The sequence below is a fragment of the Crocodylus siamensis genome, chromosome 3 (genome assembly GCF_052110815.1).
Source record: "Crocodylus siamensis isolate JL-2025a chromosome 3, ASM5211081v1, whole genome shotgun sequence".
NCBI classification, from domain to species: Eukaryota; Metazoa; Chordata; order Crocodylia; family Crocodylidae; genus Crocodylus; species Crocodylus siamensis.
The window spans coordinates 245,146,530-245,163,161 of NC_143397.1; the positions used below are offsets into that span (position 1 = coordinate 245,146,530).

Sequence of the window (16,632 nt, forward strand, 5' to 3'; positions counted from 1 at the left end):
AAGGTTCTCCGAGAACACCCAACTGTGTGCCACCAAAATATCAACCCAACTGTGGGTGGGGGGGATATCAATTAAAAAAAAAAGGTACTTCTCCCCTCGTGGGAGAAAATGGCAACCTAAATAAAGACCTGACATTCCCTCACTCCATCAGGGATTTTTTTCATTCCACCTGCTGGGGATGCTAACTCAGCCTAGACTGAATGTCAAGATGTATTTTTTGCCTTGCTCACATGTCGTCTCCAGTGATAAGCATGCCACACTGGCAAAATCTTTTAAGTTACGGATGGTGCACCATCCAAACAATCAGTCTTGCTTTCAGATGCACTGGCTCTATACGACTAAAAGGAGTTGCAGTCAATACCCCTGAAGTCAGCAGCTCCCAGTCTGATTCCTCACAGCGTGCAGACATGTTGACTAAGAAGTGGCTATTTCTCTGAGTCATTCTGGCTCTTAACAACTAAGTGATTGTTTCCCACCATCTTTCATTAAAGCAACACCAGAAAGCAACACTTTTCCACAGCTGACAGTGCTATTCTCAGGCCTTGCAGCTTCAGCATACTGCCAAGGCTATAAACAAGGGGCAGTATTAAAATGTTGGCAGGAAGTACCATGGAGCTCAAGGGGAATGGGTACCCTCCACCTTAAATGAATACTGACAAGAAAATGTTCCCCCAAGACTTTCCGCTCTGAAATATTGCATCGGAAAATAGGAAACGATGACTTCTGTCCCCTTGTAGCAAAGTTTGTGTATGCATCCTCCATGTAAGAGGATTAAATCTCTTTACTTGTTCACTTAAAGCCACTTGGCTATGGACCACAGTCAAGCTGGAGTGAACTCATATATTCCACAGCAGAAGTAGGTTAGCAGCCATCAAGGGACCACATCATTACATTTAATACCCATACCCCAAACCTATCTATTATTCAGCTAAAGATTTCTGAGACAAAATACAGTCCCTAATTAGGCCTTCATTAATTAGAAAGTAGGTGTCAGGGACCTGAATGTGATTTTTCATTAAGGCTCCTGGTGAAAGGGCTGTCTTTAATGATCACTGCTATAGCAATGTGAAGATTGTACTTACATGCATAATGAGGCTTTTTTAAAATTAATTCATGGCATAAACTTTGCATTAAATTTTGAGCCATGAAGTTTTTAATCAGATCAAAGACAAACAAAACCATTAATATAGCAATGTACTGACAGCTGGGCAAAAGCTTAGGTATAAAATCAGATATTTATACCTACAGGAATGGCAGTGCAGAGGCTTAGCAGTGACAGTCCTTGCCACGAAGGAACAGTATTGGAAATATTGTTATGCTACGTCCGAATGTGCAAACACAACACACTGTTCCCCTAGTCCTCCATCATGTTCTCTACCTTACCACAGTGATTTTTGTACCCCATCAACCATTTCTGCAGACCCAGCCTTAATCTTGTCTTCTATAGTAATCTAGCAACTTTTCCCCAGATCCATCTCTCTCTCTAAGACCTTACAATTGGTAAATACCTCAAAGTCAAAATCTATGCCTCTAAGTCTCTCCTCTTGGGCTGTGGGGAGGTGTTGTCATTAAGACTCTGTTCTTGACTCAGAAATGGGTCCCAATTTCTGTTCCTGAACTGCATTGGAAGTGTTTATGCCTCAGGTTCCCATCTGTAAAATGGAGATAACACTTCTAGCAGAGCGTGAATTTGTCAGGAGCTGTGAGGTGTTTGTATAATGACACTGAAAGTATTCCAAATTGCAGAATAATAAAAGACTCATTGGCTAGAAGAGGAGAGTGAGAGGAAGTCTGACTTTTTGCCTAGGGGCGAGGGCACTCGCCGTAGAGGCTGAGGATGTGGATTTCAGTCTCCTTAGCCAGAGGAGGGAATTAAATCCAAGCCTTGCACGGGCTGGGTGAGAGCTCTACCCACCAGGCTCTCGGATGAAATGGGGCACCACCACTATGGAATCAAAGGTGATATCCATCCTTGATCTCTGAAAGAAAGGGCTTACTCAAGAGTACATCTGAAGGGAAGGGGTTACGACATATAGATGGCTCACTAAACCATTGCCCAAGCCACTCACTTTTATCTGGACTTGGGAACTGGCTCTAGGAATTAGGATCCAGGGACATTGGCTGCCAGGACACTGGGGAAATCCTGAGTGGAAGGATATACCCCTCCTTGATCTTCAATAAGGTGCCCACACTGAGAAGAGTGGGATTTAAAATATATCCCTCATCGGAATTTCCCATTGGTTATCTTGGGAAGCTCCTTGCTCAGCACTCTGGCTTTTGTGATACTGAGATACTGAACTCTCTTCATGTGTAGGCACCCAACTTAGAGTGGTGGGTGCTGTCATGGGCCTGGGTGTCTAAGGGCATTGAAGATCTCAGACCCAGTTTATTGATTACATCCCCCGATATGGAATTAAATCATCTCCTCCTGGCTTCATCACTTCATCCCCTCCTGACTCCCAAATACAGGGTCTCAGCAATCAGCAACCACTCAATATCCTTTGGGACTTTCCTCAGCACCCACAAGATCAGGAAAGGGCAGCAATTGATTCCTGTCTCCATGTTCTCCCTCATCAGGCCTCAGACTTGTCTCCAGTCTTCCCTTCCTCAGCAAAATCCTGGGGCGAGATGATTTTTTTCTGAACCTTCTGAAGTTGCTTTTCCAAAAAACAATGTTTTGGACAGGAGCTCTCAAGCTTTGCCATCCTGGAGCTGACCCTGGCTCTCCAGCAGGAATCTAGACCCTCTCCTGTCTAGTGAAATGGAAAGAGCTGGGCATTCACAACCTACTGAAACCCTTTTGCAGCCCCCACGGAGAAATCTTCTATACAGGGTAGCTTCCAGACCAGTTGCTACCCACTCCACAGTACTTAAACGCTCTTTCTTCGTGAAATTAAAGATCTTCTCAGGTCTCAGCCACCTTTCAGTTCTCTTCATTTTTTTCCTGAGCTCACTGCAGGATTTAATACCATCTGCTCTGGCATCCCTATTAATTGATTGGCAGAGTCTGTGATAACTTTGAACAGCTTGCTCCCTGTTCTCACTCTACCCTCCAACTGCTCCTTGCTCACAACTGGCAGTAGTTACTTCTGTGCCATCAAAACTTTTGAGGTCAGAGCTAGATGGACTTTTTTCCTCTTGCATATCTTATCCCCCCTTGGCTTCCTCACTGAAATCAACCCTGTTTATCCTTCCTATGGAGATGATACCTAAATTTGTCCCTTTTACACTTTAAGTCCTCCTCTCATTTTTTTCTACCTATACCTCAGCAATCACTACTTTCACCAAGCAGCTTAGTCCAACTAAGTGAACTCAAGCTACTTGCACCAAGAAGCTTACTTCAACTAAATGAACCTATATTTTACTTATTGATCAGACAAAATCCTCAATCCAAACAGAACAACCTCTCAATCCTTCAACTACCATCTTCTTTCAAGAAGATGAAGAAGATGACTCTATGAATCTGAGTATTTGTTCTGATTCTGACCATTATTTTGGCTTTCATATTCCTTATGTCCATAAAATCCAAAATCTTCAAAACAACATCTATATTTCATACAAGATGGACTACTCTTTTGTAGCAAATACCTCCATTGTCTTACTCTTTCACATCACAATATATTCTATATCTATCTATTTATCTAGGCATATTAGAAGAGATCATTTCAATTACACAGGTAAAGATCTAAGGAACTCCTTTGATTCTATTTTTCACCTTACTGGCATAATTAAGATCAGTGTTTGGCATTCTCCGTACAGGAAAACGAACATTTTGACTAAACAGTAATTGTAGTAGTTTCTAGCCAGAAATAGCATAAAAATGTCAATATTTGTGCTGGTACAAATGTTATACCTACTGATTTAGGTGCTTGCTATTTAAATCCTGTCGAGTCCCCTCTCTGATAGCCCACATTACCTCATCAAAGTCTGCAATAATTTCATTCAGCAAACGCAGACACTCTACTCCTTGGTTATTCATTTCAGTCTGAGAATAGAAGTCAGCAAATCCAGGGATGGAAGCAAACATCACACCAACAGCATCATAGGACTGAGAGTACAATTCCTAAAGGAACAACAGAGGAAAAACATAAATTGTAGTGGAAATTTATACCATTAGGTATGATGGCCGGGGATAAGAAGTGAATTGTCTGCAGATAACCACCTATGTTTCTGTAATTTTATTTATGTAGAAGTGAGTTGAAGACATGGCATTTCTTACATATTAGTGACTACATGGATTTTCAATGAGATCACCAACTCTCACCAATACTTTCAATTCTGTCTTGAAATGCAACATTTTGGAGTTTTTCTTAAAGCCCAAGCTCTAGGAATTACTTGACTGTAAAAAAATACTAATGAAAATATCTAGCTTTCCAGAAACATTTGAAAACTTGACCCCTAAAGACTCAAATGCCAATAAAAAGAATACCACATAAAGAGCACATGATTTTAATCCAATCTCATGATTTCTTTGAAATGATAATATATGTGGAGATTTACTGATTATGAGGACAAAGAGACCAGTGTGAACATTTAGTCTAACCTTTTACATAAAATACAGACCATGGGATATCTCTGAATTAATTCCTTTGTTTTTTTAAAGAAGTTCTCTAGTACAAAAATCTGATAAGGATTTAGAAATTGCTGGTGATAGGGAATTTGCCACAATTCTTGGTCATTGTGCAGGATCTCCAGGGAGGATCCATGATGGGCAGGATCCTGTAGGAGGCCAGTCTGAGGGGGAAAAGAGTCCAGAACAAGAGTCCAGGTTTCTTTGTCTTTTAAATAAACCTTACTGAGGTTGCAAAAATGAACCATCCCAGTCCGCAGGAAGACTAGCAAGTATGGCAGAATACCAGCGTGGCTTATCAGGGAACTCTTCAGTGAGTTAAAATACAAATAGGAAGTTAATAAAAAGTGGAAACTTGGACCAACAACCATGGAGGAGTAGAAGAATATTGCTCAAGCATGCAGGGATGAAATCCAGACATAGGTTGGAGGTGAAGCACAACTGGAGTTGAAGTGAGCAAGAGCTATGAAGGGTAACAAGAATGATTTCTACAAGTATGTAAATGGCAAGAGGAAGATCAGGGAAAGAGTGGGTTCCTTACTGAATGGAGGAGGCAACCTAGTGACAGAGGATGCAGAAAAGTCTGAGGTACTCAATGCCTTTTTCACCTCAGTCTTCACAGGCAAGGTCAGCTCCCAAACTACTGCACCGGGCGGTATAGTTTGGGGAGAAGGTAAGCAGCCAACAGTGGTGAAAGAACAGGTTAAATACAATTTAGAAAAGTTGGATATGTACAAGTCCATGGGGCTGGATGCAATGAACCCAAGGGTGCTGAAGGAGTTGGCTGCAGAGCCATCGGCCATTAACTTTGAAAACTGGTGGCAATTATGAGAGGTCCCAGATGATTGGAAAAGGGCAAATACAGTGCCCATTTCTAAGAAAGGGAAGAAGAAGGATCCAGGAAACTACAGACAGGTCAGCTTCACCTCAATCCCTGGAAAAATCATGGAGCAGATGAAATCATGAGCCTGATCAGGTTCTGTGGTGATCTGATGGCCACCTATAAGTTTATCAGGGGTGACCACCAGGATCTGGGGGAATGTTTGTTCACCAGAGCGCCCCAAGGGATGACGAGGTCGAATGGTCATAAACTCCTGCAAGACCGTTTCAGGCTGGACATAAGGAAGAATTTCTTTACTGTCCGAGCCCCCAAGGTCTGGAACAGCCTGCCATCGGAGGTGGTTCAAGCACCTACATTGAACACTTTCAAGAGCAAATTGGATGCTTATCTTGCTGGGATCCTATGACCTCCTGCCCTTTGGGCGGGGGGCTGGACTCGATGATCTTCCGAGGTCCCTTCCAGCCCTGATGTCTATGAAATCTATGAGATCTTCAAGGAATTCATTTCTAAGCACTTGGAGGAGAAAAACGTGATCAGGAACAGTCAGCATGGATTCACCAAGGGCAAGTCATGCCTGCCCAAATAGATTGCTTTCTATGATGAGATGACTGGCTCTGTGGATGTGGGGAGATCAGTGCATGTGATACACCTTGACTTTAGCAAGGCTTTTGATATGATCCAGGCTGCAGGGTAGGGCCAGGATTCAGTGTGACCGAGACAAATTGGAGGATTGGGCAAAAAGAAATCTCATGAGGTTCAACAAGGACAACTGCAAAGTCTTACACTTAGGACAGGGGAATCCCATGCACCAGTACAAACTGAGGATCAACTGGTTAATAGGGCTCTGCGAGGCTTCAGACAGAGCTTCGGATCCGGAGAAGCTTTGGAGGCTCCAGGGACTGAAGCAGCACGTCTGGGTGCAAGCGCCGGCCTCATTTGGCTTCCCAAAGCGCTTCAGAGCCACCTCGGAGATCTGGCCATAGGGTATAATGGGGAAACAATAAAATAGCTATAACTTTGTTGGTTTTTGTTTGATTTGGATGAAATGTTCAGGGGTGGTAGACTCTTCAGAGCACATGAAGCCTGCCAAACTTCAAGAAGATCAGTGCAGGGGTTTGAGGGCAATGGCACCCCAAATTCTTGAAAGCCAAACTCATGTCACATGTAGGCATTACAACATAGTGGGGTGAAAACTGCAGGGGTGGTAGCTCTTACTGAGGCCACAAAGCCTGCCATGTTTCAAGAAGATAGGTGCAGGGGTTTTGAGGCAACTGTACCCCAAATTGTTGAAAGCAAAACTCCTGTCATGTTACAACACAGAAGGGTCAAAGCTGCAGGAGTGGTAGCAGTTGCTGAGGCCACAAAGCATGCCAAGTTTCAAGAAGATCGGTGCAGGGGTTTGGGGGGGACCTGCCCCTCAAGCTGCGGACAAGCAAAACTGGTGCCATGGGTGCTGTGGGACTGACTGTGTTTGTCCTGGGGCGGGAGGGGGCTGAGCTGCTGTGTTCCCAGTTACCCATCAATCACTCATGATTCACTCAGGGACCAGCTCAATACCCAGGACCCAGCTACTACATAACGACCAAATGAGCAGCAATTAGCACCTACAAAACCAGGCTAAGGAGAGGAAAGACTCAATACAGACAATCAACTGCCCCAAGACGGACACGGTCTTGGCACCAGTTTTGCCTGTCAGCAGCTAGGGGTGCAGGGCCCCAGATTCCCCCCTGCACCGATCTCCTCGATAGCTGGCAGGCATCACAGCAGGGGCCACCATCCCTGCAGCTGTCACCTCGCTGCACCTTACCACGCGCAGTGTCACCCATGGCACCAGTGTTGCTTGTCTGCAGCTGGGGTGCAGTTCCCCCCAGACCCCTGCACCGATCTCCTTGAAACTCGACAGGTTTTGTGGCTTCAGTAAGAGCTACCAGCCCTGCAGTTTTCACTCCCTGTGTTGTAACACACAGCTGTGACATGAGTTTGGCTTTCAAGAATTTGGGGTACAGTTCCCCTCAAACCCCTGCACTGATCTTTTTGAAACTTGGCAGATTTTATGCTCTCCATCTCTGCAAGTTTCATCCAAATGGGACAACAAACAACAAAGTTATAGATACTTCATTGATTCCCCATTATACCCTATGGCTGGATCTCCAAGGTGGCTCTGAAGCTTCGGCCGGATGGAGGCGCAAACCCGGTCCTGAGGTCCCAATCGCATCGCAGCCATCCGAAGCAGCTGGATCCGAAGCTGGATCAGACCGCTGCTGACTTGCACAGGCCTACTGGTTAAGGAGCAACGGTCTCAAGTTGCAGCAAAGAAAGCTTATGTTAGATATTAGGAAAAGCTCTCTCAGGGGGAGGAGGGTAGTAAAGCACTGGGACAGGTTACCCAGAGAGGTTGTTGTGGCATCTCCATTCCTGGAGGTTTTTAAGACCTGGGGAGACAAAGCCTTGGCTGGGGTGATCTAGTGGGGGTTGGTCCTGCTTTGAGCAGAGGCTTGGACTAGGTGTGACCTCCTGAGGTCCCTGCCAACCCTCATTTTCTATGATTTGCTGCAACATTAAAAAATTTGCACCTTGGTTCTATTATGAATGTGTTTCGTTCTGTGTTTGTTCCAGAAACTGGAACATGCTATATCTTTGTCTGATAGAGTGATGACCTCATTTGTGAAATGGTGTTGTCTGACAGGAAAGAGGTCTGGAATCAGGATTCTTTATTTCTGTTATTATTTATTCTACTGACTCGGTCTATGGTCTGAGCAAACCTCTTATCCTGTCTGCTCAGCAGTTTACTCATCGATTAAAAAAACAAAACACAGGGCTAAGGATCTTAAAATCTTAGAGAGTATTAAATTCATTAATGTCTGTAATACACTAAGTCTCAGGAGCACAGCTGACTTTTCCTTCCCCCAACCTCTTCTGTGCTTCTGCAAAAACAAGTGAACCTACTGCAGAGGCCAGAACTTCCTGTTTTGCATATACGAGTTCACTTATTACTTAATTAGTTTCCTAATTATCAGTGTTGAGAGCATGTGAATGAATGAGTGTGCATACACATACACACGTATATTCGCTCCCTAAGTCCTGCATATAAAACCTAATCAGCTGAATCTTTGGCTGCTTGGTCTTTCTATTTTTGGCAGGCAGCATCAAGGCAGAAATAATAAATCCAAGAAAAAATGCTTACAGTACACGTTTGAGAATTCATTTTTTGAGAGCACGGGGAATTAACTTAATAGTCAGACATGAATTACAGGATTGACTGTACTGAAATCTGCCAGACGTTAATGCCAGCCAGCTCATTCATAAATCCTTCCCAAGTATAATCACTCCAGAAAACTGCCTTACAAAAGAAGCAGAGGTGGTGGCTGAGAATACAATTTCAAGTCTATTGAATACATCGGCACTGACCCATCGGGCATTTACTTTCAATACTTCCACTGAAAATTATTCTAGTATTGACTGTGAGTGTGTGTATTTTATCTCAGTGATGGAGCAGGATGGAGCCCATATTCTCCCAGAACCCACAGCATACAGGTGACAGAACACCATTGACCTAAAGTGGAGTTTAGGTAATTCTTCCAGTGCTTTATCTTTGTTTTCTCCATTGTGTACATACGCATGTGCACATACATTCTGCTGAACAACTTGTTTTTCCCAGCAGTTGTTTCCCAACACTTGTTTTTCCTAGCAGTTGAATTTTTACAGCGTATGAAATTCTTCAACAGGCAGCACCTTCCTGTGTAACACTTTCCTAGCTATATTTTAAATACAAATTTTTGAACAAAATGACTTCCTGTCATTTTCTATTTCCAAAAAAAGAGGAGTCAGAAACGCATTCCACTATAACATACATAGCGTTCTTGTTGCTGGACTCTTGAATCCAGAAACTGGTTCTTGCAAGGCAGTTAAAAAACTGGCTAGATAGTCAAAACCTAATTTTGTTTTACTGTAGAAGATACTCTGCTTGGTCCTTATTAATGCTATTTTTGAGCATTTAACTTATTCATAGTCATGCCACTTTCAAAAATACTTGTTGGTATTTCTTTCGTCCCTTGTCTTTTGAGAGCTGCATCAAGAATCTGAGGCATCCAGGACAAGCAGCTTTTATTACCTTCTTGCTGTGTTTGAAAAACTTGTCCAATGCAACTCCCTCTCTAATTAAACCTTATGTTTAATATATACTTATTAATTTAATTCACACTTCTTGCAATGCAGTCTTGAATTAGGTGACCACATGCTGCTTGTTCTAACCGGGTCATGTTTTATTTATTGCACAAGGTGGACAATTAAAAAGGGACCTGGGAGATCTGAGTTTAGTTCCTAGCAGTAGCACAGATTTCCTGTGTGATGCTGTTAGGCAAGACTGTGACAATGCACACGAAGCAGAGGATGAGGTTAAGGTTGCAAAGGTATTTAATTAATTCTAGTTTTTCCCATCTTTTGACTACTGGACTTTATAACATTGAGGTTATCTGCATGCCATAAGTGCCAAATATAAGCCATAACTCCATAATTCTAGCAACCTCCCAAAGGACCCCCCCTCCCCCACCTTTTTTTAACTGTTAGGAAAAAAAATATCACAAACAAAACTGATACGTACTTCATTATCTCGATCCTTTTCCAAAAAGTGACGGGCAACGTGACTCGGTAGAATATTTCGTAGCATATTTTCATTGTGCTCCCTTAACTCCTTCATTTCATTGATTTCTTCTTTTGCTTGAACACGCCACAGAAAGTCCAGCCTGGCTGTGTATTCAAGCTGTGGGTACCAAGAAAGGCAAACATTAAAACCTGACAAAAGAAGCCTTGACATTGTATTGTCATCATGGAAGCCTGTTGCTAGTATCTAAATTATTTCAGTGCTGTAGACAATGGCACTTTGACTCCTAAATAATTTGCTTTCACTGTCCAAAAAAAAAAAAAATCAACATTTTGCTACATACTGCAAGAATCTCAGAGGAATCTAGGGCTTAATAATGCCTGTCACCTCACTATCTCGTCTTCAGTGGCTGGAAAATGTCAGTAAGTTATTTTCCCTCGAAACACCTCTGCATTTGTTATAGGATGACATTATGGAGTCAGGCATGAGATCAAGTAGCAGGTAAGGATGTTAGGTTAATATCATCTGCTTCTCACTCCGGAAAACAGAACATATGCTCTCTTCTTTATGACTGTTTTCAGATTAAATGAATTGCACACAAAAGCAAAGTGAAGGTGAATCAGGATACTCTAGAGGGAGAGGTAATTTACCTCTCAATGATAAGTGTCCTTCTGTCAGCAAAAGCAAGTTTAAAAGCTCAACATGCTTCAAGGAGGGCTTTCAAGTTTGCAATGACGGAAGTGAGATGCTTCTGCCAGGGCAAGCAGGCATTTCCTTTTGAAGTCTTAGGTAGACTAGTGGGAGATTAACTTGTGCCTCTGTGGCTCACAGGGCATTGTGTTCTGCTTCCAAGGTCTGCAAAACTCCATTTCCTATTTCAATTGTATGAGCACTTAGGACTCCAGTCATGGGCCAGGCCCTGCTTGTGTTAGGGGCGGTACAGAGACAGAATAAGCAGTGTACAATGTACATATTGGAAAAGAGGCAAGAGATGGATTCAGACAGGAGCAACTCAAGGAAACAATGCCAGCTGCCTCATTAGTGGGGATATCTGCACATAGGCTGCATCGGGTTTGTCAAGTTTTTTTTATACCTGTCACATTCAAGGAGACTTTTTGGAAGGAAGATGATGAAGTTGCTTAAATTCTTTTAGGGCTTCAGGACAGGTGCCTGATTAAACTATGGAGGTATTGAAAATAATGGGGCTATACCTATATATGGATGCTTGAAAGGTAACATGAGTAGGAAAAGAACAATTTCTGATGTCTGGGATGATAAGACAACAAGCAGCAGCCCAACCACTGGAATGGGAACACATTCAATAAGCAAACAAACACATTTTTTAACTGTGAGGTCAGTCAAATGACTTGCCAGCAAACACAGCCAAGGTTTCATCACTAGAAATATCTGGGAGCAGAGCAGACAAGACACTTGGCAGGTGTGTTAAAGAATAAATTGGTGCGGAAGGGAGAACGAGGTACTGAAACTGCATCTGCCCGGTGGTTCATCCAGTCTAGTATCATGTCAACAGGAGCTGTGGCACAGGATAACCTAACTCAGCAGGAGCCAACCTTTGGCAGGGATGCCACCATTTAGCCCTGCGCCCTCTCCAAGTGCCATCCCAACCCCCTTCTGCTCCCCAATCTTTTGCTGCGCTTTCTGTTCCCTACTCTGTGCTCTCTGCCCGATCTCCTGCTCTGCTTTCTGTTTCCTGCCTTGTTCTCCCTGCCTGATTTCCAGCTCCCCCTTCTTCTTCCTGCCCTGCCTGCTGCTGTGCTATCTGTCCTTTCCCTTATCTGTTGCGGGCCACAAACAGTGGCTGTTCATGCCACTTGTGGTGCTCATGCTTCAGATTAGCCATCCCTGACTTAACCCCAGGGATGGGGGTCTCTACTAACTCCCAAAAGCTAGAAATAGGCTTAACCTTTGAAACATAAAGCGCAAAGGCAGACTCTCCAAAACTTGTTTTTTATTTTTGCAATAGTTTTTTTTAGGTTTTTTATGACTGGCTGTTGTTGTCCATGATACAAATGTCTAATCTCTTTCTGTACCTTGCTTCATTTTCAGTCTCTGTTGTAGCTTGTGTCAAGGAGTCCCATAAGCTAATCGGGCCCTGTTGGAAAAAGTATTTCTTTTCATTAGCTTTTCATCTGCCTTCTTTCAACCTCTTTGACTGACCCCTTGTCCTTGCATTACAAGACAGGAGAATACAAGCTCCTGATTCACTTTTCCTGCCCTAGCAGAATGAAGAAAACTATATATCCTCTATGTGAAGAGGGAAAAGGCATGAATACGTCAGATCACTGGGTGAAGAGAACTGCAGGCAAGTTCTGAGGCATAATTTGGTACTTTTATTTTATACAATGGAATGAAAACAAATTAAAAAGAGAGAACAAAACAAAACAAAAAACCCCAGTACACAAAAATTTAGCCCTGGTGGAAAATTATTACCAATGCTGGCATCATTTAAAAATGGGACTCTGAATACAGCCCAGAAGCTCAGTAACTAATCTTTATATGTAGGCCCAAAACCGTGTTGAATAATTTTTACACTTGCCACTCAAATTCTGTGTTATTTCTTTGTTTTCCTGGCAAACAACTTCTTCCGGTATTTTACCCCAGGGATGACCGTATGTCACTTTAGGGTTTAAAGCAGGCTCTATGAACAGTTTACAAAGGGACATTTTTAATGAAAGCTCCCTTATCAAAGCAACACAGATTTTTAAAATAACTAGAAATTCAGGTCATTCTCATCTGTGAGCAACTGGAATGGCCATGCTGCGGTGTCAGTAGAAAACACTAATTTCAAGAGCTGCATCACAGCCCATCTGGCTTTCTGGTCCTGCCGTGCCATTCCTAGAATCAGGGCTACGTTCAACAGCAAGTAAAGAAAAGAGAATAGGTATACTTCAGGGAAAGCCCAATAGCCCAAATGAACAGGGATATCACCCAGGAGATAAAACACCACACGTAGTGAAAGCACAGGGCACTAAAGCACATAGTTCAACTCAGAATATTTCAACTTGAATTTAGTTTTGTGAGGAGGCCTTTAGGAATGACATCTCTTGAGCATGCGCTTTCCCCAGAGGAAGCAATCACATCATGGAGTTAAACACATGCTAAAGATAGGGCACTTGCAAAGTTTTCTCTCCCTTCTCGCTGCACTCTTGGTCTCAGGCCTACGACTTACCCTTGAGCAGTGGAAAGACTCAGTGGGGAAGCACCCGTTCCTAGAGGATTACCCTGCACTCTTACAATGGGGGGGGGGAGCGTTGCTAACACCATCCTGCATTTAAAGACCTCTCTCCTTTTGCCTCAGTTTTCCATGCTCTCTGGCATCTGAGATGATCTCCGTTTTTTCCTTTCCTCACATCCTGTCTTTCTTTCACTTTTGCTCCCAAACAATGTTTCTCCCTGCAATTAATTACAGGCTATGCTCCAGGAACGTGGATGTTTCAGAAGTGGGAGGATGGGAAATACAGCTGAATGACTGGCCATTAGTCTGTGTGTATGCATATGCTCTTGTTAGTGTAGGTATATCGACCCAGCAAATTCACAGGTTAGTTTATTCTGCTTCTCAGTTATATTTTACATCCTACTGGTACACAAGCTACTGGTACACAAGCTACAGTTATTACTACAATGCAGTCATACTACCCTGCAGTCATGAATCATTAAGGGTAGTTTCCTTGCACCCTAACAAAAGTCTTTTCTTATCAGTGTATTCTACAGCAACATATACTGTGTTAAAAGATAGGCATGCACTTTCTTCACACTGCAGGGCATTTTAAATCACAATTATTTATTAGTACAGGATTCCCTTCCTATGTCTGTGTATGTATACAAATGTATCTAATACAGAGTTTACTACATGTACTCATGAAAAGCTATCTAGAGACACTGGGTCAAAGCCAGCCACTAGCAACAAAAAATGAATTTAGCCTACAATAGTAAAATCTTCCACGAACTAAAGAAACAGCAACAGTGACTGGCCTCAGCTTTATAAGGACTCCTGTTAGGCCTAATTGAGGTGGAGTAATAAGTGAACTTAGTTCAGCTGTAGGCTGTTTGGTATCTGCTCGTGGTTAATAAAAGCCTCAGTTTAACAGCACAGGAAATGTGTTAAATGTAATATTAGAGGATGCATTATTTAGGGAGTAAGTACCTGGAAGCATTTCCTAGAGAAATACATTTACAGCATTATTTTTTTTGTGAGTTTTAAAGGATTTTATACATTTATGAAATTTGTGATTTCTAATTTTTTTTGTAAGCTAAACACTTCAGCACAGAATAGACCTGAAAGGCTAAAATACCTTGTTTTGTATGTCATGGCTGGTGGGGAGAGGGCAGAGCATTTTTTGCAAATGAAAACCAAACTTAATACTTTTAGAATATGATTTTCAAGTTATTTTTCATGTTAAATGGAGTTGCTAGCTTGGAAAATATCTGGTTTAGATGGATGTGGCACACTGCTAATGGAACTGTTTGTAATTAGAGGTATAGCATGACAGTTTCTCTAGACTTTTTGGCTACAATGCAGATGGATTTGAAAGAGAACACCAACTTCCTGTGACTAGACAGCTTTACTCGATTTAGATTTTTATCAAGATTTTAACATAAAATCCTGGATGTGCAAAATAAGGTTGTAGATTTAAATAAAACTTTGCTAGGTTGTATAAAGCATGGAAAAAGGATAATGGTTATGATGTGTAAGGTCCTTCATCTTGTCTTAACTCTGACTAGTAAATCTTCCTAGAAGAAGGCCAATTTCACTACAGGAAGAATCTGCAGTATGTAGGGAGCTCAGCGATATACCATTAATAGTATAACCAAGGAGAATATTTCCCCCTGCAGTAGAGACTTCTGTATTTTGCTTCTCTTGTGCACACAACCCCTATAAAATGCTTGTTTTACACGATGCAAGTTAGAGCTCTGTGCCATGGTTGCACTGGACTGGGAGTGCCTTGACTTGATTCTCCATAGGGCCAGCCAGAACCGTGGGCTACAGTGCCAAGTTGCTTCTTTCAGATTAAAAGCAGCCGGAGTGGTGCTTTCCCCACCTGCAGAAAAGAATACACTGCAGCCTTTAAGAGCTGTGGCAAATTATACCTGCCCCCACCAGCCTGGCCTGGGATGCACAGCACTGAGATGAAATATCTAAGGGCTTGTTGGACCTTACAAGTATGAGTAGAAACACAGTCTGCCGACTCATCCAGCAGTGCGGCCATGATGTGTCCAGTGCACTCTTGCTCCAGGCAGTAAATCCCAGAAATGAGGCCACTGTGGAGTGACCCTGGGTATGCACCCAGTGCCACTTTCAGACAAGTTCACTGGCCAATCTAAGATGGATGCTGTCCCAGGGCGATGAGAAGGGGGCAGGAGACCCCTTCCCCAGTGCGGGTTGCGGCAGAGACAACACACTGCGATGCTTACAAGAAAAGCCCTGAGAACAGGGCAAGCTTACTTGCAGGCACAGCCGAGCTGGATGAGCCCCAGAGGGATGCAGGGCCCGTGCGGTTCACCAGCATCTTTTCTCTGTGGCTGGGACCAGTGCATATTGATGATGTCATCAGGGAACACCGGTCAGCAGGCAGGAGGGAGGAGGAAACCACATCGAGGCAGGGCTGAATCTCCCATTGTTTGGTGGCACCCATAGGCTGGTACATGGCTAGGGTGTAGGGGAGGTAGAGCTTCAGGAAAGCCCACTAGTGACGATGCCTGGAGCATTCCCCATGCCAGAAGGAAACCCTACTACTAAACAGAACACCCCAGATGTGGCAGGCGAGTACCGGGGTATCCCCCACGGAGAACGTGATACCGTGTCATGACAAACAGAGCCACCCACACAGCAGACCCCTAGCGCACACTTTAGGGCCACACGGGAGAGGCTCCACAGAAGTCAGGCAGGCACAGATGCATTGCCTCCTTTCCAGGACTGGCATGAGTAGAGCAGGAGCCAAGGGTTGGAGGGTGCTCAGAACTGGCATGAGGAAAGCGGGAGCCAAGAGCTGGAGGGTGCTTTTTTGGTGGCATTTCTTGAATCTTTATAGATAAGCCCTACCTGTTTCCCCTGAAGCCCTGGGTCCTCCACACTGTCCCAGTGCAGCTCTAAAAAACTCTACACCAAAAGTTAACCTTGCCTAGCTAGGGCAGCTCTAGGGGCTTGGTCTTCTAGTGTTTATTCACAAAAGACATCAGGTAACGTTAGCTGGATATTTTCTTTATAGGCCTGCACTGTCCTGGGAAATTCCTCTTGTACAACCCTGAGAAGTCTGTACTTCATCAGAGATGGACATATCCCTGGGCTGGCTTTCCAACACCTGGATAAGGTTAGGGGTTTACAAGATCCACAAGTAGGGAGGGGTTCAGGTTCTGGTCCAATTTATCCAAAATTATGAAATTCAAAGGCATCCCAGTAGGAAGGCTGTACCAGGGGAAGAAGGGTTCTAGCATAGGAGATGGGGGGACCTGTATTCAGGTTCCTGCCCTATCATAGACAATGTGACAGTGGCCAAGTTACTTGGCATCTCTGCAGTGCTTCTTCCTTATCTGTAAGCTGAAGATCCCAGTACTTCCTTATCCCACAAGGCTGTTACACAGACAGTGAAGCATTTATATACC

At 43.4% G+C, this 16,632-nt stretch overlaps 1 protein-coding gene across 2 annotated transcripts in view; it reads right to left on the reverse strand.

Moving 5' to 3' along the window:
* Positions 1 to 16,632, reverse strand: part of ADCY8 (adenylate cyclase 8) — a 200,468-nt gene that overhangs the window by 8,081 nt on the left and 175,755 nt on the right. For both annotated transcript variants that reach the window (XM_090040660.1, XM_090040659.1), the window contains 2 exons: positions 10,012 to 10,170; positions 3,917 to 4,063 (listed from right to left, as the gene is read on the reverse strand). In XM_090040660.1, the coding sequence (XP_089896786.1) occupies positions 3,917 to 4,063; positions 10,012 to 10,170 (306 nt within the window). The remainder of the gene's footprint in view (positions 1 to 3,916; positions 4,064 to 10,011; positions 10,171 to 16,632) is intronic.